The sequence below is a fragment of the Sardina pilchardus genome, chromosome 13, assembly GCF_963854185.1.
Source record: "Sardina pilchardus chromosome 13, fSarPil1.1, whole genome shotgun sequence".
NCBI classification, from domain to species: Eukaryota; Metazoa; Chordata; class Actinopteri; order Clupeiformes; family Clupeidae; genus Sardina; species Sardina pilchardus.
Window position 1 is genome coordinate 5204474 of NC_085006.1, and position 22476 is coordinate 5226949.

Below are 22476 nucleotides of genomic sequence, written 5' to 3' on the forward strand. Positions count from 1 at the left end.
TCTTGACTTTGAAAAACAAGGCTGATGTCCTCTTTTTCCAGGACATGTCCTTTTTTTGAAAACCTACAAATTGTCCAGGACTTTGTTCTTCTAGCGCCTCGAACGTGTTAAACAAAAAAGAGGACACAATCTGGTCACCCGAGATATTCTGTAAAAAGAGAGTCGTCTTCCAGTTCAGAGGGTGGCGAGAATGAGGTACATTGCTTGCCACGTTACAAGAAGAAGAAAAAGTTGCTCAGGAACATGTGTGGAGTCCCGCACTGAGTAATGTTTGGCGGTAGCCGCTGGATAGATACCCGCCCACCAACATGTATGTGTATGAGAGCTCGTGCCCAACACGGACATTCGTGCACGAAGCTGGTTCCAAATGCTCCATGCAGCGTCATACTTGATAATGGCATATTCGAACATGCCACAGCTAATCTGCACGCTCTCGACCCCCTGGTCAAAGCTTTCTTACATTTGTCAAAAGGTGGTCTGTGCTGCACCACATAACTCATTCATCGCCTGGGCAGCAACAGAGATGATTCCACCTGTACTGTAGGCTACTGCATAGTGCACACCACAATGAATCTGAAGATGATGTCAAATCAAGTTGCACATAAAAACATGCCTGCTTTAAAAACAATTAGCTACCAGACAACACAAAGAAGCAGCCTGAAATAGCATCTTAATGTTCTAGCAAATTCTAGGAATTTAAGAAATTCACATGGTCCTCTTACTTTAGAACTCTATTCCAGCAAAAGCACTTTACTCCTACTGTATGTGACGGGCTAAACGCTTTGTCCCATCAGGAGTCAAACTAGAGTAGAAGCTTATATTAAGTTTGAAAGTGTTTTGTTTGAAAGTGTTAGGAAGTGGAGGCCTGGCAACAAATTCAAAACAAGTCTAGGGGAATCAGATATGCTGCCCAGACCAGAGTCCCTAACTTAAGTGTATGCAATAATGTGGCAGTCAGTTTGCTAATGGAGGATAAAAATACAAAAAGAAACCAGCTTACCACCAAGTTCTGTACCAGCCTGTGCATGACCTTCTCAAGACAACTAGCCCTTGCGCAACATTGATTCTTCCAAACACCCAGAAATGTGAGGGAAAACCCCTCAACAAAGACAAAACAACAAAAATGGGCCCAAGCACAAAATAGATCCAACGGAAGGGTAAATCCAGTAAAGGGTCCAGGGTGGAAACATTGAGGTGCAGGTAGCCCCACAAGCAAGGGGGCAGGCAAATGTTCGGAGAGCGTAGACAGTATGGCGGACACCATGGTAAATAGGAGACGAGTCCCAGCTAGCCATTCCATTGTATCTAATGGGGCGTAAGAGCCACTTTTTGACATCAAATAACGTTAAAGCTGAAGTGTTTTTAAGCCTTTGTACGAACCTTTTTCGGAGTAATACAACATTGTGAGATTGACGTTATAACCTCGTAACTGTCTTATCGGCTGAGTAATAAACGTTTTTTCCAAAATCAATGCTAAAATGACGTAGGTTAGGTAATGCACATGCATAGGTCAGACTCAGTCAGACTACGTGCCTATGTCACGTGTACAGTACGTCCGCTGAGCCTGCGCAGGAGACACGTAGACCAACAGAAAAACGGTTGAAATTTGCTTCATTGGTCTCTGCTGACGTCTACGTGATGGCTCTGTCCATATCTTTCACTGTCTATGCAAGCAGGCCTTTCTTCTTCTTCTTCTTTGATTTTTATGGCGGATTATGCGTCAACGGTGCATGACGCCACCTTCTGGTACAAAGGAGATTCTGTTGTTATTTCCTAAATTCAGGCATACAGTAGAACCCTGCTGCTTTAAGGTACAGTATTTCATTAGTTTCCCAATGTTACGGTACGGTCACACTCCCGCGACATATGTGACGGAGTGTATCGCTCGTCTTCCCCTCGTTTGTCGTGAGTGGGCGTTTCGTTTGAATTGTCAGTTAGCAGTTCATAAGCAGTTCGTTTTAACTTGTTTCAAGTGTTTCTCACAAATGGACCACCATTTTAGGCATGTATCTCGCCTCGCATGAAAGTTTTTAAGACGTATTTCCTGGACGTTGAATAGATGTGTTGTTCTGGGTGTGATATAGGCGTCGCTTGAAGACGTCTGAAAGACTTAATTAGACATCCAGAAGACGTCCTCAGAGTAGCCAGAATGGCAGAACGTCTATTTGCAACTAATTTTGGCTGTCTATAGACGTCCCGAATGGAGTCAGGCTGGACTATTGTCCCAATGTCATTCATTAACTGATTCTGGCTGTCAAATAGACATCCAGATTATGACCTCGCAGAACGATTATTTGCAACTAATGTTGGATGTCTATAGACGTCCTGAACCGGGTCAGGCTGGACTATTGCCCCCCTGTCATTTATCAACTCATTTTGACTGTAAAATAGACGTCCAGATCACAGCCTGGACAGACCACTGTTTTTTGGACGTCCATAGACGTTGCTTGCTTAGTGGGATAGGACCTGCCACTGTTTCACTACTGCCCCAAGCAGGCCTTTCCTCATGCCAAACTGAGTTACCCCATTAAATTCTCTTCATGGATTCGTATAGCTAGTTCGCAGCAACCAGATCAAAGAAGCAAACTGGTGCCCCCAGCACATCGTAACACTAAGGAAAAACTTTGGATTTCAAGTAATATTATGAGGATACATACCCAGACAAGAGTGGGATACAAATCAAGTTGACATCTATAACCCATAGGGAACAATACAAATTTGTCCTCAGTTTACTGTCATACAACTTGACTACGGCATCCTGCCTCAAGATTGTACAGTTGTGCACAGCCTTTTCAGACCAAAACCAAATAGTCTGGTGTCAGGTATACCAGACACACCCTCTGTAATCTAATCTGAGATTAGGGCAGACATTCCCAAGCCTGTCACTGGCTCATGTTTGAACCTGCTTGGTGACTGCTGTCTCGTATGGCTGGTGCAAAAAATGTGCCCTCACTGTTCGTTCAGTGTATGCCCTGACTGTCATGACAACAAGCCTGGCACTTTGGTGATTCAGAATCCAGGTTAACCATGGGTTTATCGTGTATAATGACTAACCGTGTTATTTTGATGAAGATTCATCCACCTTGGGAGATACATGCAAACACCCACTTTCTGAGGGTGACCACGTGTGACCTATGACCTTTGATCTTGAGTCTAGTCTAGTCAGTTCATCAGAGCTTTATAGCAGAGACACTTATATATGAGGAGACACTGCACTGGAAAAATCGCCAATTGAAAAGCATGGGGTAACTTCGTAACGCGAAAGATGGCGGTTGTTTACACCGGTTTGCTATGGTTTGCACATGTCCCGCCTCTTCCAGTGCCGTTGCTCCAATCATTTGGCCGATCCTTGGCGGTCACGCTTTTTGAAAGCTGCGTCGTGAAGAATAGAGCATGTGCAGTCCAAAATTACCAGTAAGAAAAAGGCTTTTTAAGCGTTAATTTGATACAAAACCACTATGTTCTCTTACACCTCGGAACATGGACATCCAGCTCTCTCCCCATTCATTTATTTAGATAGAGCCTGGTCTTGTTCCGGTCAAAGTCGCTGCCCGACCCCATGGCCAATATGGCTGCCGAGTGACGTGACTTGCTTTAAAAAGACTTTGTTTATAGTGAGTATATACGCCAAGCTGATGAAGGTCCTTTTTTCTGTGAAGCATTGGAAATAGTTGGTGTTGATGTTGTTAAAAAAAAAAAAAAAGATTGTTCCAATGATATGAAATATGCTTTTCCATACTTACTTCCACATATTTTGACCATTATTCAGGTTAACAGTCCCCTCCAAAACTATTGGAACACATGCTAAAGTTGACTATAAAATCATCTTTTGGAAATTGATCTTAATGATTTATATTTAAAAAAAAATAGGAAATATCCAACCTTTAAGGCCACCATTCTTTGTGAATGAATAATGTATCATGCATAAATAAATGTTTTCCTTAAAATACAGGGGTCATAAGTATTGGAATCAATGATCTTGAAATTCTCATACATGCTTTTATTCCCTCCAGATTCAATACTGCAATATTTTATACACAGTTCTGACTCATTCCAACATGCATTAATTACAGATGGTCCAGAATGCAGCAGCCAGATTGCTCACTGCATCTTTAAAACAGCACTTATTTGTCCCCGTCTCAAACATCTCAAAATAATTTGTCCCCCATCTCATACAGTGGGTACGGGTTGAGAATGCACCTTCTCCCGCGGGACTCCCGAAGAGATCCCGCAGGCCGTCAAGCCGATTTTTTTCGAGGCTAAGGCAATGTACCCAAACAACCACCAGGTGGCAGAAAGTTTCATCCCGCATTTCAAAATGATGAAGACCGCATATCCGTCAATAGTCGACTCCTTAATCTCATTTAATCATAACAATGAAGGTGATGACTGGCGAAATTATTCAAACGACGTTTCAATGAACCATTGTTGAAATGAATGAAAATGGTTATAGAAAATCGCCTACAGCCTAACGCCGACACAGCTGATTCTTTGATTGATTCTAAGCTGTTTTGATGTAGGGGATGGGTAAACTGGCGCGCTACAAACATGCTACCAATCAAATGTAATATTAGTAGGACTAGCCTACTTAGACACTTTAGTCATAGGCAACGTTGCCATGTTAATTTGGGCTAGAAGTGCTTGCTTGTGGTGGCGCTCCTGTCCGCTGCTTCTCCCGAATTGTGTGGCAAATTTGTCAGCAATCAGCTTAAATGTCAAATCATATTTATTTCTCTTTGTCGCCATGGTATTGGGGGAAACGCGGAGAAACGAGATGGTCAGTCCTCGTATTTTTTCTTCGCGTTTCGTTATAAGAAATAGGCTATATAAGTAATGTAATGGTCAATTTGCTGCGCAATTGACCAAGCAACCGCGGACCGACAGAAAAAGAAAGCAAACGTTGCTGCGGAAATGCTTGCTTATTTGATGTGTTTAAACGTAGAGCCATACAATTAGGTGTGTCTGTTATTATGATAATTTTCGAGCATAACTGGTTGTCCATAGCTCAGTGACAGGTGTTAATAGCCTTGCCATAAGCACTGCTGCAGGTGCTTCTTTTATTATGCGGTTAGAGCATAAGCGCTTACTCATATAGACTATAACTCAGGGACAGGTGCAAAACCACCAACTGGGATGGATCGAAGGGCAAGCAAGCACTGCCACACAACGTGAAGGCCTTTGTGTTGTCAACACTAAGCAGAACGTTTCCTACGATGGGGAGAAGTGGCCGCAAGGACTGCATCGATAAGATCAACGAATAGCCTACAGTAATGTTATACAACCCAGCTGGTATCCGCTGTTCATTCCGACATATCCCCACTCGGCGGTAGGCCTAGGCCTATTTAACTTTTATTTCAAACAACGTGCCATTCCGACATGAGGTCATTAATAGGTAGGGTGACCACCTGTCCCGCTTTACGTTGTACTGTACAGCAATTTTACCCTTTGTCCCGCCTCACGCAAATTGAGCATCTGTCCCGCTTTTTCGTTCGACCCTGGCCAATTGAGAATAAATACACAGATACGCCCACAGGCGTAGTGTTAACTTATGTCCAATAGTTCAAAGGAGAGCAATAAAATTGGTAGTCGATAGGCTGAGTCGTACATCAATCAAACTGTTGCCTGGTGCACGAACGCCTCCGCAACGTTGTCAAAGATCTCAAATTGGAGAGCGCGCTCCTCGGTCAGGTTAAGCAGCCATGGCCAGTGTGGCCACGAGAAAGAGAAGATGCACTTTCAGCAAATGGACCGCAACATATACTCTTGGCAAAGACCTGTAGCCTAGACGGCGAAGCAGAGAGGGCATTTTGCATTTGCGTTTTTCTCTGGGGCATGGTGAAGAATACTGTACGATGTGAAGCGACATGGTGCAAGTGAGTCCTACAAAACTAAAAAAACACTCCGTGAGCGCAGACCTAGGCCAAGCGAAAACACAACCGCCTCCTGGATAACTCCCATTTAATCGTTTGTTCCGTGGGTCATTTGAGACCTTTCCTGAAAATCCCATCCTTAACTTTTTGAGTTATCTTGCGAACCAACAGACAGACAAACAAACAGACAAACAAGCCCCGATGAAAATAACCTCCTTGGCAGATAATAAAAAACACATCAAAGAAACATGCAAATCATAAAAGATTCTGGTTTACCTATTTGCACTGAAATAGTTCAACTTTCTATGCAAGCCTCAACTATAGACTAGGCCTATAGGCCTTATAGTTGGTTGAACTTAGGCTAGGTGGGTCTAATATTTTTTTGTTTGTGTTTTAAGAATTTGATTCACTGAGTGCATTCTTTCAGCTGCATAATGCCTGGTCCCTTGGACAGCTGACAATTTTGATAGTCCCAATAAAGATGAGATGTTGCGAAATTAATGTTTTGTCTTTTAGCCTAGGTAGTGTCGTAATCTTATGTCGGTAGATTAAAAAAAATGTTGCTTAGTAAATTAGATCTGGCAATATATCTTAAGTTTAAAGTTATTACGTCTGTCCCACATTGTCCCTCTTTACCATGCTACTTGTCCCACATTTTGTCTGACTGGAGGTGGTCACCCTATTAATAGGCTATTAATGTCATAACTATTAGGCTATCATTAGACCTCATCGGTTTTGAGAGCTGGAAATACAGTGAAATACAGTGAAAGCAGTTCTGTAAAGACATTGCAAGTTTTCATGGCGATCATCTGCGCCGCGCCGCGCAGCTGTAGCTGATTGTGAAAGCCGATTGGAAATACATAAGTTTAGAGCGAACGTTTCAACTATGTTTGCCATGGTAGACAAAAACACTCAAATAAAACAATAGCCTAACAAATAACTGCATGCGTAATGGACACGGCTCTATATCCTAAATAATTTTCGAGGTTCGCCATTTGGTAATATGACCTATCCTTACTGACAATATTTGGATTGGACAATTTAGATTTAGCACAACTAAAGTTGCACGAAGGCAAAATACAGTCCTAAAAGCCTATTCTATATAGCCTGGCCAATATTGTAGATGTGCAAAAGCAGCATTTGCGTGCGTGCTTGCCGGTGAGGTGTAGCCTACAAAAATGAGCATAACATCTGATTATTAAAGTATGGCTATAGGATATAGGCTAGAGAAGAGTTGGTTTAAAATTCAAGTGTAGTAAAAAAGTTTGTGCACATCCCCGGTCAAGGTGCAGAACAAGAGTAGGCTAAATCATAAAAAATGGAAAAAGGTTCGCACACTTGAAATCCTTCTTTTTTGATTTGATTTTATTTTCTTTATCACAAAGGAATGACGTTTCGACCGTGTGGTCTTCTTCAGATTAAAATTCAAGTACGTGCGCTATTTAACCCCTCGAGACCGACTGCAGTCTGCTGACACAGCCAGACGACTCTCCCAACCCATTCATTCGTTTTGGCCGATATAACCCATTCATTCGTTTTGTGCGTATATAGATTCCTGCATGCTGCATTACCGTGACCCTTAGCCTACCTTGTGGATGATTTTTTCTCATTGGAATACAGCAGGACAGAATGCCTTTTATCTAACAAACGCAAAAGCTGAGATTGTTGGAAGGACTAGGCTACTCAACAAACTTGTTTTTCGTTTCTGGGAGATCTCGTTATCGTTTTGGATTGTCGGATTTTTATACTTATAGGTTGGACTTATGGACAATGAACTTTGAGGGGTGGTTGTTAGTGCTTTACAAAGCTTTGTGTTAATAAGTGTCGGTCCTCCTATCCTTCAGCTCACTGCGCGATGCAGTTGCGCATAGTGGCCAGCCACGAAGTCATTAACTGTTTACGACACAATACATGATATTTGTGTTTTTCGTTTCTTAGATTTAATGCATGTTTGACATGTAAACAGGCCTCCAGTCCGTTAACTTAAGGCCTTCTTTTGCATGGGGTTGCTCGCATCCGCCCGTAACCTAGACTATTATGTGCGTAGTGGCTGCATACTCTTGATTATAATAAGAGGCAAATTGTTACAGGACAACTTAAACTGACTTCCCCAATGCTTCCCCGCAGCACATTACATTTTAATATAGGCTAATATAGGATGAACAAAGTCTATGGACTTGCTATATTAAATCCAGTAGCCTAATAATTCTATGCGCCACGTCTTTTCACGATTTCGCAAGTGATGTAGTAGGCTACGTTTAAACATCGACAAACGTCTGTGAGACTACCCATTTCATGAAGAGCAATTGTCTTGTGCGATCATTCCCCCTCCCCCACACTTGTCTAACCAGTTCACTAGACATTATAGCCTACCTATATGAGGCATTGAGGACGATTGCCTCCCTTCCCCCTCTCTCTCGACAGACACTTCCTGACACTAGGGCTCGGGATCAAGACATCAAAACTTCGCGGGCACAGCCACATTGGCAGCTTCACTCCTTAGTTTACTATGGATTACTATGGATTTACTCCCGCCTTTTAGTGTGTTCCTGTTACTTAGTTTTTGCCTTCTTGGTAGTATGTTGCTGTGTAGTGGGGTGTAACAGTGCAACCCACGATCGCAAGAGGAAAAGAATAAATCGCTACTATATTTCTGCTTCTTGTCTTGTGCATCTGAATGAATGGATATTACGTTCAGTATACCAATGGCGGCGATATTCCTAGAATGCAAGGCGTGTGCCCGAGCCCTATTATGTAAATGTAAAAAATGTGTGTGTGTGTGTGTGTGTGTGTGTTGCGCTTTTTAATAAAATAATGCCTCTTGTCTTAATGGGTTCCAGAGGTTCGTAGAGTAGCCTAAGTTTTGAACCCCGATCGCTGACGTATGATTAAGATGCCTCAACCATTTACGCCACAGTTCGAGTGTCAATCTCTTCGCACTTAGCCAAGAAATATAAAGGATTCAGTCAGTCGAGTTCATTTATTCGCGGCATGCACTTGAAACGCCGATCAAAAGTTCTGACATGTTAAACTGACGTTAGTCATTAATTCACCACATGATAAAATGCTGTTATATTGACGCACAGTAGCCCACGGTAGTCTATGTCTATCTCTGAATCAACATGAACATGCATAACGAGATCCATATATTCTAAGTTGCTAGAAACTTCTTTTGCGGAGCTAGGCCTACTAGTCGATGGTTACAATGAATCACCCTCACTGCCCTATCGCATATCTGACCATTCATTGTTACAATGTTACAAAATGCGCGATCTTCTCCATGCATGTAGCCTATGGTTATAAGTAAAGTGACATGATAGGCATGTAGGCCTATTAAAGATATTTCTGTTAAATACATTTTATTTTCAGTTGTCAAAAGTGGTGGGGACAAAATCTGTGATAAAGTGCTGGGTAAGCTACCCAGCGTCGCCGGTTAAAATGAACATGCCTCCGTTTTAAAATAGCCTATAGGCCTACACATTTCTAAGTAGGCTATTCGTAGCATAAATGTAGCCTAAATGTCCATCTTGTCCATCTCTTTCGTCTTCGCCTTGACAATAATAGCCTATTCACGGAAATGCGGTCTTGTAACCGTAATGAATTAATGAATTAATCTAAGGTTGCCTATCGAGTCTTTCAGGTTGAATTGAAGGCTTCTAAAACCATTTTCATTAATTTCAACAATGGTTTATTGAAACGTCGTTTGATTATAATTTCGCCAGTCATCACCTTCATTTTAATGATTAAATGAGACGGATTAAATGAGACGGATATGCGGAGCATTTCTCTCCCTCTCCATTGACCAAAACGTTGCTCTGGCATCTCTGCTGGACTGACTGAGTTATAGGCTACGTCGAGTGAGAGAGCCAGCTGTGAGGTACGCTGTAAAACATTCGAAAACTCTGAAACTGCAATCTGACATGCCGAGCGTGATGTCTCTTTTCTCTGCTTGTCACCAGCGCGGTGTCTTCGGGTTTTTCCGTGTTTTCCGGTATGAGCCGAACCTTCATTTTATTAGGGCGGTCTTATGTTGCCCCCTTGCGGTTGCACTTTTAATTAAAGTCCCGATGCTTCGGGAGTCCCGATGTGCGGGAAAGAAAGGAGCATTCTCAACCCGTACCATCTGTACATGTCTCACAATTCCCCCATTCCCCACTGTTTTTCAGTTTTTCATTTCCCCCCATTCCCCACTGTTTTTTTTTATTTATTATGGCCACTGCTAGCATAGCTAGCATAGCGGTCATATTGTGATTGTCAAAGTTTTTTTGTTGTTGTTGTTTTTTTGTTGTTGTTTTTTTTCTCGTCATCTAATTCCTGAATTTTTGGTCAACGATACACCGGAACACATGAAACTTGGTGGGCATGTAGCCCCAGTATACTTTAACGGAAAAATTTTGTTTGGTCCCCGGGGGCCATTGACACGTTTGCAAGGCGCTGTTCAGATCATATAGCCTTGGCCTACTATGCCATCGGAGCATCTAAAAGTATAATCTACTGAAACATTTGAACATACAGTATGTTGCATAAATTCCTCATAGCTCGTCGCCTATCGCTGACCTGCTCTAGTCGGACATTGTATTTTAAGCAATTTCATTGAAGTAGGCTACATCACTAGTATTTATGGTTCTCAAACGACATGCTACATATCCATCATTACAGAATCATATGCTAAGAGATTTCTGTCAAACAAGCCATAGATAGGCCTATGGCAAAACCTGCTCTAGCCTTGAATGCAAGCCTGGTGGAAAGGTGGAACTCAACCCTCACCAGCATATCAGCTCTAACTCGAGTAGGACGCAAGACTCTGGCCCTTTAAAAGGTATACTATGCAGGATTGGCGATTTCATCGCTGGTTTCGCTTTCAATTTTCGTTTTCGCTCGTTTTATGCTTGTATATTTCGCGGCAGAGCTTCCCCTACAGCTTTAGCGTGTATATTTTACAAAACTCCTCAATCGGTCAGTCTGCCGTGCCTTTTCATGAGACTTTACATGACACTTCCTGGAGTAGAGCATGGGTGCGTGCCCGAGGTCTCCTGAAGTTGCAAGTGTGGTTCTACCGCTACAGCCCACTAGGGCGGCCGAAAAAAAACACTGTTCGACCGGTAATGACTCATTTAATCATATGTAACAGTATGGAACGAATTGATTAACTGAAAAACGTTGCATAGTATACCTTTAAAGGCCCATTCATGCTCAACGTAAAACACGGATACGGATACGTGTGGAGTGTTTCAAACGTTCTTTCCGTTGATTTCGTCCGTACTTTGACACGAAATTGAGGTGCTTATGATTACGGATGAAACGTTGCAATACCGAGCACTACCACAGGAATACCACACGAAAAAGTGGGGGCGGTATGCATTCACACGTAAAATACGGACGGAGGTATGTAGACATCACCGAGTGGAACGTACATACAAAATACAGACGTAAATTGCCACACGTTGAGCATGAATGGGCCTTTAGGCAACCTCTGGCCAATGTTACACAAAATGTTAAAAATGTTATCCAATGTTACACAAATCCCAAATCAGGATACAACTCCAAAATCCAAAATATGCATTTCTTACATGAGAAAAAAAAAAAACATCATTTGAGAAAATGCAATGTAATTTTCCCATTTTTGATTTCAATAGAAAATTTAACTGATAAGCATTACACTGACCCTAAATAGGCCTGAATAGCCAGTGATACATTATTTATATCAAATGAAGGCTGAGGATAGAAAAGAAGAGTATTCTACCACAATCTATCCTAAACTCTCAAGATTAATATTTTTTAGACTAGACTGTGTGTTCCTATAAATAATGGAAAATATGATATGGTAAAAACTCTAATGACTATGATACCACACCTGCCTCTAGGGACTGTGATCCTCTGCATCCAATTAAAACACTTCCTGTTCCAGTTATCTCAGTGAATAAAAGTATACCTGAAATTAAACTCCCAACATAGGACTGTGATGAATGATCATGTCTGGATATAGAACTCAAATGTGCCTCCTTCTTTGCCTGCAGTCTGGCTTAACATGTAAGTTACTGGGTGAATTTGGCATGCCTAGTTTAGCAAAGGATGGTGATATAGTGATTGGAGGTATTTTTCCTGTGTTTAACAAACAAAATCACGTAAATGCTTCATTTGAAAAAGAACCACCAGTGGTGACTTGTAAAAGGTAAGACAATAATCCTTTTGGTAAATATCTTAGAATGATTTTGAATACAAATGCATTTACACAATGTAATGTTTCCTCAGATTTGACAGCCGTGCCTTTCGTTGGACCCAAGTGATGATCTTTGCAATTAAGGAAATAAACAATGATGACAGTTTGCTGCCAAATATCTCTCTAGGCTACAAGATCTTTGACTCATGCTCTTCCCCAACTAACACACTACGTGCCGCTCTTTCACTGTTGAGTGACACAGATGGAATTAAGTCTCGGCCTACTGCTCAATGTCAGCCTCCTATTTCAGCATTAATAGCAGATGCAGGGTCATCACAGTCTGTAGCTCTTGCTGGAACATTTGGACCTTTTAACCTGCCGATGGTAATAGACCTACTTATATAATGCAATTTTCTGTTTTAGACATTTAAAGTGTCCTATTTCAGTACAGCTGTTTTGCATGGTTTAAAGTTGTCTGGCGCAGGACTGGGGCCGTTTCAGAGTCAAGAACTACTGTATCATTACTGGCTATGTCTGTAGTGGAACATTTTCTTGTGTTTTTATTAACTGTTACAGTACATACAAGAAAATGGCTATTAAGGATCCCTACATTTTGTATTAATCAAGAAGCACTAGCCTACTCTATTGTTTCGGTGAAGTGACAGATCAGTAATGCACACATAGAATGGAAATAAAATTAAATACAGTTATCTAGATTTCTGCAACTTTAATATAGAGTCAAGGATTGCATTTACAATCCCAAACAAATAAAGAAACAGTGATAATGTGACTTTTTATTTTATTGTTAGCAACACTTATTGTAGTTCATTATTTGTTGCGCAAGTTCTGGTAAACATGTTAATGTTCTGTTAATTTTGGAAACTCTTTCTCCCCAGTCTTATGACCTAATTTTATTTCAAGTCTCTGATTACAGTAACTGAACATGTATGTTGTATCAAAGTAAGGTATGCATGATATAAAACATATGCATGCTCTGGAGTGTTCTTCAGTTTGTGAATTGCTCAACTTGCCTGAGTGACAAAACTGAATTAATTTGAGATAAATCAACCATTATATTTCAGTATGCTGTTTCGTTTACATGTACTTTATGCATCTTAGTTTTTCAAAATATGCATGATATGCAACTCATTTTTGCTGTTTTCTTTTTCTTTTTCTGCAGGTTAGCTACTTCTCAACTTGTGCCTGTCTGAGTGACAAAAGTAAATACCCAACTTTTTTCAGAACAATACCGAGTGACTATCACCAAGCAAAGGCTTTGGCTTTTCTGGTGAAAAGATTTGGATGGGAGTGGATAGGAACCTTACAATCCGATAATGACTATGGTAGAAATGGACTGTCAGCATTCATTGCTGAAGTGAGGACGCTTGGAGTTTGCATTGCATTTACTGGCACTGTTGGTCGAACTTACCCTCAGAGTAAAATACTTAAGGTTGTTCATATGATCAAAATGTCAAATGTACGAGTCATTCTTGCCTTCACCCCTGAGGGGGATCTTTATCCAGTAATGAAGGAAATGGTGAGGCAAAACATAACTGGAATACAGTGGATTGCAAGTGAAGCCTGGATAACAGCATCTCAGCCATCCACCCCTGAATATTTTAAATCATTTGGAGGCACCATTGGTGTTTCAGTGCGCAAGATGGCGATTCCAAAATTACGAAACTTTCTCACTAATATCAGTCCCTACTCTAATCCAGGATCTGTTTTTTTTGGTACGTTTTGGGAGACTCTTGTGGGCTGTAGGCCATTTCACCATCTCGGTACATCGTCTAGTGCTGTCTGCAGAGGAGACGAGGTTCCTGATTTGACAAGTGTCTTCTTCAATGTCACACAACTGAGAGTGTCTTACAATGTTTACAAGGCCGTGTATGCTATTGCACATGCTATACATGAGTTGATATTTTGCAATCAAAGTTCTCCTCGAGAGATGTGTTTGACCGTGTTACAGATCAGTCCAAAGCTGGTGAGCTTATTTGATATATTTCTTTTTCGGGAAAATGACATGACATTATATTGTTCAAACATTAGGTTGCCAATTCGTTTTTTTTTTCTTTTTTTTTGCAGGTCACCGCTCAGCTTAGAAAAGTAAAGTTTCTAAATGAATTTGGAGAGATGGTGTTTTTTGATAGCAACGGTGATTTTCCACCTTCCTATGATATCATCAACTGGCAGCTGAAGCATGGAGAGGTCCAGCATGTCACTGTGGGCCATTTCAGCACGTCTGCCAATGCAGCGTATAAGCTTTTTATACAGGAGGAGAACATTATATGGAGTACAGGGAACGTGGTATGTGGTATAGAAAATGCATCCATTCAATTGCCACTGTCATACCCTTAAAGGGATATTCCCTCATTTTTGGAAATAAGCTCATTTTCCACCTCCCCTCGAGCAAAACCATTGATATTTACCTTTTTCCCGTTCATCCAGCCATTCTGTGAGTCTGGCGATACAACTTTTAGCTTCAGCCTAGCATAGATCATTGAAACGGATTAGACCAGTAGCATCTCGCCTGCTAGCATCATGTTTAAAAGTGACTAAGATTTCCGGTAATTTTCCCATTTAAAACGTGTCCCCTCTCAAGTTAGAAAGTGCAGTAAGACCAACTGAAAATGAAACCTGGCGTTTTTCTAGGCTGATTTGACATGGAACTACACTCTCATCTGGCGTAATAATCAAGGCAACTTGCAAACGTACCATGGGCGCAGTGATATCACGCAGCATCTGAAAATAGTCCCCATAGACAACAAGCAGTAGTGCCAGTAGTTTGCAAGTTGCCTTGATTATTGCACCAGATGAGGTGGGGAGGTGGAAAAGAGCTTATTTCCAAAAATGGCAGAATGTCCCTTTAATGGATTCTCTCTTCTATGGTCTTTTTTTGTCCAGGTTCCAAAAGCTGTCTGCTCAGAGGTATGTCCTGTAGGCACAAGAAGAGCACCCATTAAAGGAAGGCCCAGCTGCTGTTTTGACTGTCTTCCATGTGCTGATGGCACCATCACTAATCATTCAGGTACTGTAGGGCTGCATTAACATTAGAAGCTGCTGATTATTACGTTACTATGCACATAACCTATATGTATTAAGAACTTGTGTTTTTCCAGTTAATTTGTGTTAGTGACATAATGATAGAGATATCATTATGGCAATTTTTATTTTAGAATCAACCCTATAATTGAATAAATTTACATTTAACAGCAGCAGAAACCAGAAATGTAGTATTATATTGTCTGGAGACTATGGAAAGATTTCTTTATATATAATACTGTGCGAAATCTGAACATATTATTGCTTGTTGTTCAGGAGCATTGGACTGCACCCCCTGTCCTGAGGAGTACTGGTCCAATGAGGAGAGGAGCAGCTGTGTATTAAAATACATCGAGGTCTTGTCCTTTCAGGACACATTGGGAATCATTCTGACAGCCATGTCTTTATTTGGGGCCTCCCTTACTTTAGCGACCACAGTCATTTTCCTCGTGTTCAGGCACACTCCATTAGTGAGGGCGAATAATGCAGAACTGAGTGCCCTGCTGCTGCTGTCCCTCTTCCTCTGCTTCCTCTGCCCTCTCGCCTTTATAGCTGAGCCCACGGCCTGGTCCTGCATGCTGCGCCACACAGCATTCGGCGTGACCTTTGCCCTCTGCATCTCATGTGTTTTAGGGAAAACGTTGGTTGTGATTACAGCTTTCCGTGCCACTTTGCCAGGTGCAACTACATTTGGGCCTGTGCAACAGAGGATCATTGTATATTCATGCACTGGGATTCAGGTACTTATTTGTATACTCTGGCTAAGTATTACACCACCATATCCCCAAAAAAGGCACAACAATATAAAGATTTTTGTGGAATGCAACACAGGGTCAGACACTGCATTTTATGCTGTGTTGGGGTACATAGGCTTTTTAGCAGGTATATGCCTAGTTGTAGCTTTCTTGGCAAGAAAATTACCAGATAATTTCAATGAGGCCAAATTCATTACTTTCAGTATGCTTGTATTCTGTGCTGTGTGGATCACATTCATTCCAGCATATGTCAGCTCACCGGGAAAATATACTGTGGCAGTGGAAATATTTGCTATTTTGTCATCTGCATTTGGTTTACTTGTTTGTATTTTTGCCCCAAAATGTTTTATTATAATATTTCAACCTGAGAAAAACACTAAAAAACATATGATGGGGAAAGTACCTAAGAGTGACCATTGATATAACACATTGCAAATACATTAGGCCTACTGTAATCACATTACACATTACTGGCCACTCCCACCTAGATCTCCTTTCAGGGAGATGCTAGCAGTGTTGTTGTACTTGAGTCCAGGACTCGGACTCGAGCTAAATTTAGACTCGTGACTTGACTTTGACTTGAGCATGAATGACTTGGACTTGTACATTCAGACCATTCAGACTCGGAAACTGAGACGAAGACTCAACTTTTTTTGTAATGTCATTAGGCTAGAATTGTAATATGTTATTAGAATGTCTATATTATGCCTATATTGTGCCAATATTCACTGTGTCCTGACTACTGACTGCTGTTTATTGTCAGTTTGTAAAGTTTAGGTGAAACAAGTAACGTGAGGAATCCCTATGTCTACGCCCATCACCATGTTGGAAAAGTTTCGCAATCATGAGTCCGGAATAAATTCTAGGCTACATCAATCACATTAAAGTGACTGTTACAGTAACTGAACATGTTATAGTTAAAAGCATGCTGCTGTTGGATTAGTAGTACTTTATTAAAGATTTTTCCAAATTTCTAAAGTGTTTGAACATTTTGACAAACAGAAAACATCTCGTCACCATCCGCTAGCTGCCTGTCCCCTGAATGCGCTATAAAAGTACGGTCCTTGTGGACAGCCCAGGCTCCAGAAAAACAGCAACAAAAACTGCCTGGTCCAGCCTGGACCATGATACATATCAAACTGTGTTACAGCCAGTCACCGACAAGATGTCCGTTCATGACAGTTTCAGGAAGAATGGGAGAGAGGGGCGAGCTAGCTCTCTGATTTTCAAATGTCAACAGAACTGACAGCACCCAACTGTGCTTAGAGAACCTTTAAAAGTTTAGGTATTTTTTGAAACTAGAGCTCCCTCTAGAGTTGCGATATATTCATACATTTCTCTGCTATTATAAATATCAAATTTCTCGAAATGTATCCCCCTCGACACAATGTAAATGCTTTTGTTGTGGAGGTGAAGGATTGACAACAGGCATCATCATAGACTTATATCGACTGACAAGGTAATGTTTCATGGTTCTCGCAGGATTTGGTGGGCCGCCGTTCAAGTTGCATTGCATGGCTGGCTTTCCTGGTAACTCGATAGGTCTATGCTGTATAGCTACAGTACGCTGGGTGAACGATTCGCCTATTATAAGTTTGTTTGCCATAAAATTGGCTTCGCAGAGGTGTACCTTCAAGTAGTTCTTGAGATATAGAAATAGACTGTAAAAACTGTTTACGGTCTACCCAACTTTAAGGGTAGACATCATATCAGCTTAGTGAGACTGCAAGCACGTCAAGTTTCATGTGCACGCAAGTGTTCAGATCGGCAATGTCTCCGGAAACAGCCAACAACCAACAACCAAAAATCTGTGAAAAAAGCTTTGGCCTACTCTATATGACCTAGCTGCACTAGTGACCTAAACCCAATGGTCAAAAGCGTATTCGGGCACCAATTGTCAATTAACAGAGATAAGAGATACTGTATAACCTAATTCGCCCTTTTTACGCTAACGTCAGACACTTTCCGCTTTAAAGCTTTGCTGGGTATCAGTTCATCCGGCGTAAGGAAAAGCTATGGTGATACGGTTACAGTTCTTGAGGTAAGATTAATATTTGACGTGTATTTATTATCTTCATTTTCCTTGTTATCGTTGGCGATCATTGCTGTCACGTAGCTGCCTTGATTTGAGAGTAAAGTCAGTAGCCTAATCCTTAATATATACATGTAGCAGCAACTTCAGCTAGCTTCACCGAAGATCAAGTTGGTTTGATATATTCGACAGAGATTCAAAATAAGGAACGGTCTTTCATTGAGTATCCGAATATCCAATATCAAGCCAACTTGATCTTCGGTGCTAACATGTTAGCTAGCTTAAGTTGCTGCTATGTATAGCAGGGGTTACCTAACCTTAGGACTAACGTTATGTTCAGTTATCGTTTGCAATCATTGCTCTCGTAGCTGCCTTGATTTGAGAGTAAAGTTAAATGACGTTATGACTGCATATTTCTGCTACCGGACGAACTGATACCCAGCTGCTGACATCACGTGAAAATGGCTAATTACTTGTTTAATCATTACCATCTCTCTCTGAGTTGTATTTATGCATAGGCTACAACCCAGCTCAGTACAAGCTCAATATTCCAAATATGAACTTACAATTCCACTGAATGGTTAGCCTACCAATAGGCTGCCAGGAGATGAATGGTAACATTAACATTAATAAACATAAATGTTCTTTTCACAAGACATAAGACATTCACAACATAAAAGAGCTTGTAAGGCTCTCACATGCCTTTCACACAATGACTTAATCGTTCAGTTCATAACTAAGCTCATAATCCTCACTACTCATTGATTTCACTCCTTGTAACGCTGTAATAATGCCATTAAGGTTTATATGAAGCAAGCTCGGACCAAGCAGAATTTAAATGTAAATAAACGTGTCTTCCCTTCTTAGAATCTTTGCATGTTAGTGCCTCTACAGTCATCTATTACAGTAATCTACTACTATCTACTAGGCTACTAATATTTTACAACAATCATTTGTAAACTGTAACAATGTATCAAGAGTATCAAGATGAGTATATTTTTAGTCTAGACTGCATGTTCCAATGAATGAATTTCAAAACAAATCAGTGAACTTAACTGTATAGTGCTGCAATGATTATGGTACCACACACAGTGCCTTACGGGATTATGCCATCCTCAGCATCCAATAGAAACACTTCCATTCAGGATTATCTCAGGGAATAAAAGTATATAGAGAAGTACCGCTCATCACATATGACTGCGATGAATGATCATGTCTGGACATGGAACTCAAATGTGCCTCCTTCTTTGGCTGCAGTCTGGCTTTGCATGTAAGTTACTTGGTGAATTTGGCATGCCTAGTTTAGCAAAGGATGGTGATATAGTGATTGGAGGTATTTTCCCTGTGTTTAACAAACAAAATCACGTAAATGCTTCATTTGAGAAAGAACCTCCAGAGGTGACATGTAAGGGGTAAGACATGAGAATTTAAAACATTTGATTTTGAATGGTTAAATATTTTTTCTTGATTGTAAAATAATTTGCACTTACACAATTTTATGTTTCCCCAGATTTGACATGCGTGCTTTCCGTTGGACCCAGGTGATGATCTTTGCGATTAATGAAATAAACAGTGATATAACTTTACTTCCAAATATCTCTTTAGGCTACAGGATTATTGATTCATGTGCTTCCCCGACTAACACATTACGTGCTGCTCTCACACTGTTGAGTGAGGGAAATGGGGACCAGTACACTGCTCAGTGTCAGTCTCCCATTTCAGCATTAATAGCTGAGTCAGGGTCATCACAGTCGTTAGCTCTTGCTGGGACCTTTGGACCTTTCAACCTACCATTGGTAATATTTAGTCATAATTATAACTATTTTCTTTTGAGAAACATCAATCATTATTTTTCAGTATACTATATAATTTGCATCTACTGTTACACATCCTAGTTTTACACATGGTATGAAACTAATATTTGCTCTATTTCATTTTTTTTTATCTGCAGGTTAGCTACTTCTCAACTTGTGCCTGTCTGAGTGACAAAAGTAAATACCCAACCTTTTTCAGAACAATACCGAGTGACTATCACCAAGCAAAGGCTTTGGCTTTTCTGGTGAAAAGATTTGGATGGGAGTGGATAGGAACCTTACAATCCGATAATGACTATGGTAGAAATGGACTGTCAGCATTCACTACTGAAGTGAAGAAACTTGGAGTTTGCATTGCATTTACTGGCACTGTTCTGCGAACTTACCCTCAGAGTAAAATACTTGAGGTTGTTGAAATGATCAAAATGTCAACTGTACGAGTTATTCTTGCCTTTGTGCCTGAGGGGGATCTTTATCCAGTAATGAAGGAGATAGTGAGGCAAAACATAACTGGAATACAGTGGATTGCGAGTGAAGCCTGGATAACAGCAGCTCGCCCATCCACTCCTGAAATATTTACATCTTTTGCAGGCACAATTGGTTTTTCAGTGCGCAAGATGGCAATTCCTAAACTACGAAACTTCCTCACTAACATCAGTCCCTACTCTAACCCGGGAGCTGCTTATTTTGGTACATTTTGGGAGACTCTTGTGGGTTGTAGGCCATTTCACCATCCTGGTACATCGTCCAGTAGTGCTGTCTGCAGAGGAGACGAGGTTCCTGATTTGACAAGTGTTTTCTTCAATGTCACACAACTAAGAGTGTCTTACAATGTTTACAAGGCCGTGTATGCTATTGCACATGCCATACACGAGTTGATATTTTGCAATCAAAGTTCTCCTGGAGAGGATTGTTTAAATACATCACAAATCAGTCCAAAGCTGGTAAGCTTATTTGAGATCATATTTAATTTTGTGAAAATTATGTGAGTATTATTCAAGATTAGATGCTGATTTACTAACATTTGTTTTCAGGTCACTGCTCAGCTAAGAAAAGTAAAGTTTGTAGATGAATTTGGAGAGACTGTATTTTTTGATAGCAATGGTGATCTTCCTCCTTCCTACGATATCATCAACTGGCAGATGAAGCATGGAGAGGTCCAGCATGTCACTGTGGGCCATTTCAGCACGTCTGCCAATGCAGCATATAGGCTTTTTATACAGGAGGAGAACATTATATGGAGTACAGGGAACGTGGTATGAAAAATGCTTTCTTCTGAAACCCACTCTTGAGTCACTGAAACAATACCTCAGGGTTTCGTGTCTCTAGAAAATCCCTTTTTTTGTCCAGGTTCCAAAAGCTGTGTGTTCAGAGGTATGTCCTGTAGGCACAAGAAGAGCACCCATTAAAGGAAGGCCCAGCTGCTGTTTTGACTGTGTTCCATGTGCTGATGGCACCATCACTAATCATTCAGGTAATGTAGGGCTGCATTAACATTAGAAGCTGCTGATTATTACGTTGCAACTCCAGCATGTGAAGTAGAACTATTGTGAACTAACGTTGTGTCAAAAATGGTGGGCATAAAAAACAAAACAATTAGTAACCTTTACAGTAATCTTTAAATGTGTGCTCTTAAGTTTAGTTTGTGTTGATATCATCAACAGAGAGTATTTATGAATACAGTAATTTATCATCATGTGTTAACTTTAGAAGGACTCTTCTGGTGACATATTTCTTGTGATATATTTGTAAAACTATGCAAAAAAAATCTGAAAATATTATTGCTTGTTGTTCAGGAGCATTGGACTGCACCCCCTGTCCTGAGGAGTACTGGTCCAATGAGGGGAGGAGCAGCTGTGTTTTAAAATACATCGAGGTCTTGTCCTTTCAGGACACGTTGGGAATCATTCTGACAGCCATGTCTTTATTTGGGGCCTCCCTTACTTTAGCGACCACAGTCATTTTCCTCGTGTTCAGGCACACTCCATTAGTGAGGGCGAATAATGCAGAACTGAGTGCCCTGCTGCTGCTGTCCCTCTTCCTCTGCTTCCTCTGCCCTCTCGCCTTTATAGCTGAGCCCACGGCCTGGTCCTGCATGCTGCGCCACACAGCATTCGGCGTGACCTTTGCCCTCTGCATCTCATGTGTTTTAGGGAAAACGTTGGTTGTGATTACAGCTTTCCGTGCCACTTTGCCAGGTGCAACTAAATTTGGGCCTGTTCAACAGAGGATCATTGTATATTCATGCTCTGCAGTTCAAGTCTTCATCTGTATACTCTGGCTAAGTATTACACCACCATATCCCCAAAAAAGGCACAACAATAGAAAGATTATTGTGGAATGCAACACAGGGTCAGACACAGCGTATTATGCTGTGTTGGGGTACATAGGCTTTTTAGCAGGTATATGCCTAGTTGTAGCTTTCTTGGCAAGGAAATTACCGGATAATTTCAATGAGGCCAAATTTATTACTTTCAGTATGCTTGTATTCTGTGCTGTGTGGATCACATTCATTCCAGCATATGTCAGCTCACCTGGAAAATATACTGTGGCAGTGGAAATATTTGCTATTTTGTCATCTGCATTTGGTTTACTTGTTTGTATATTTGCCCCTAAATGTTATATTATTATTTTTCATCCTGAGAAAAACACTAAAAAACATATAATGGGGAAGGTGCCTAGGAGCATTTGATAAGATTGTATGCTGTGAGTTGAGTCACTGTGTGCATTTAGTGATTGGAACCCGATCAATAAATTGTGACTGAATTTGGACTGAAGGAATTAAGTGTAATAACATTGCTTT

The 22476-nt window shown here is 40.9% G+C and overlaps 2 protein-coding genes across 2 annotated transcripts; both read left to right on the plus strand.

The window, feature by feature from the left end:
* The first annotated feature begins 1250 nt into the window (after positions 1–1250).
* Positions 1251–16314, plus strand: LOC134100039 (extracellular calcium-sensing receptor-like). The gene is made up of 7 exons (XM_062553086.1): positions 1251–1265; positions 11888–12042; positions 12123–12414; positions 13211–14014; positions 14116–14337; positions 14935–15058; positions 15349–16314. Exons 1-7 carry the CDS (start codon positions 1251–1253, stop codon positions 16245–16247), a joined length of 2511 nt encoding a protein of 836 aa, XP_062409070.1. The 3' UTR covers positions 16248–16314.
* Positions 16315–19131: 2817 nt separating this feature from the next.
* On the plus strand, positions 19132–22365 carry LOC134099446 (extracellular calcium-sensing receptor-like). The gene is made up of 6 exons (XM_062552321.1): positions 19132–19271; positions 19370–19655; positions 19811–20617; positions 20708–20929; positions 21024–21147; positions 21470–22365. The coding sequence occupies exons 1-6, from the start codon at positions 19153–19155 to the stop codon at positions 22363–22365; spliced, it is 2454 nt and encodes an 817-aa protein (XP_062408305.1). The 5' UTR covers positions 19132–19152.
* Positions 22366–22476: the final 111 nt, after the last annotated feature.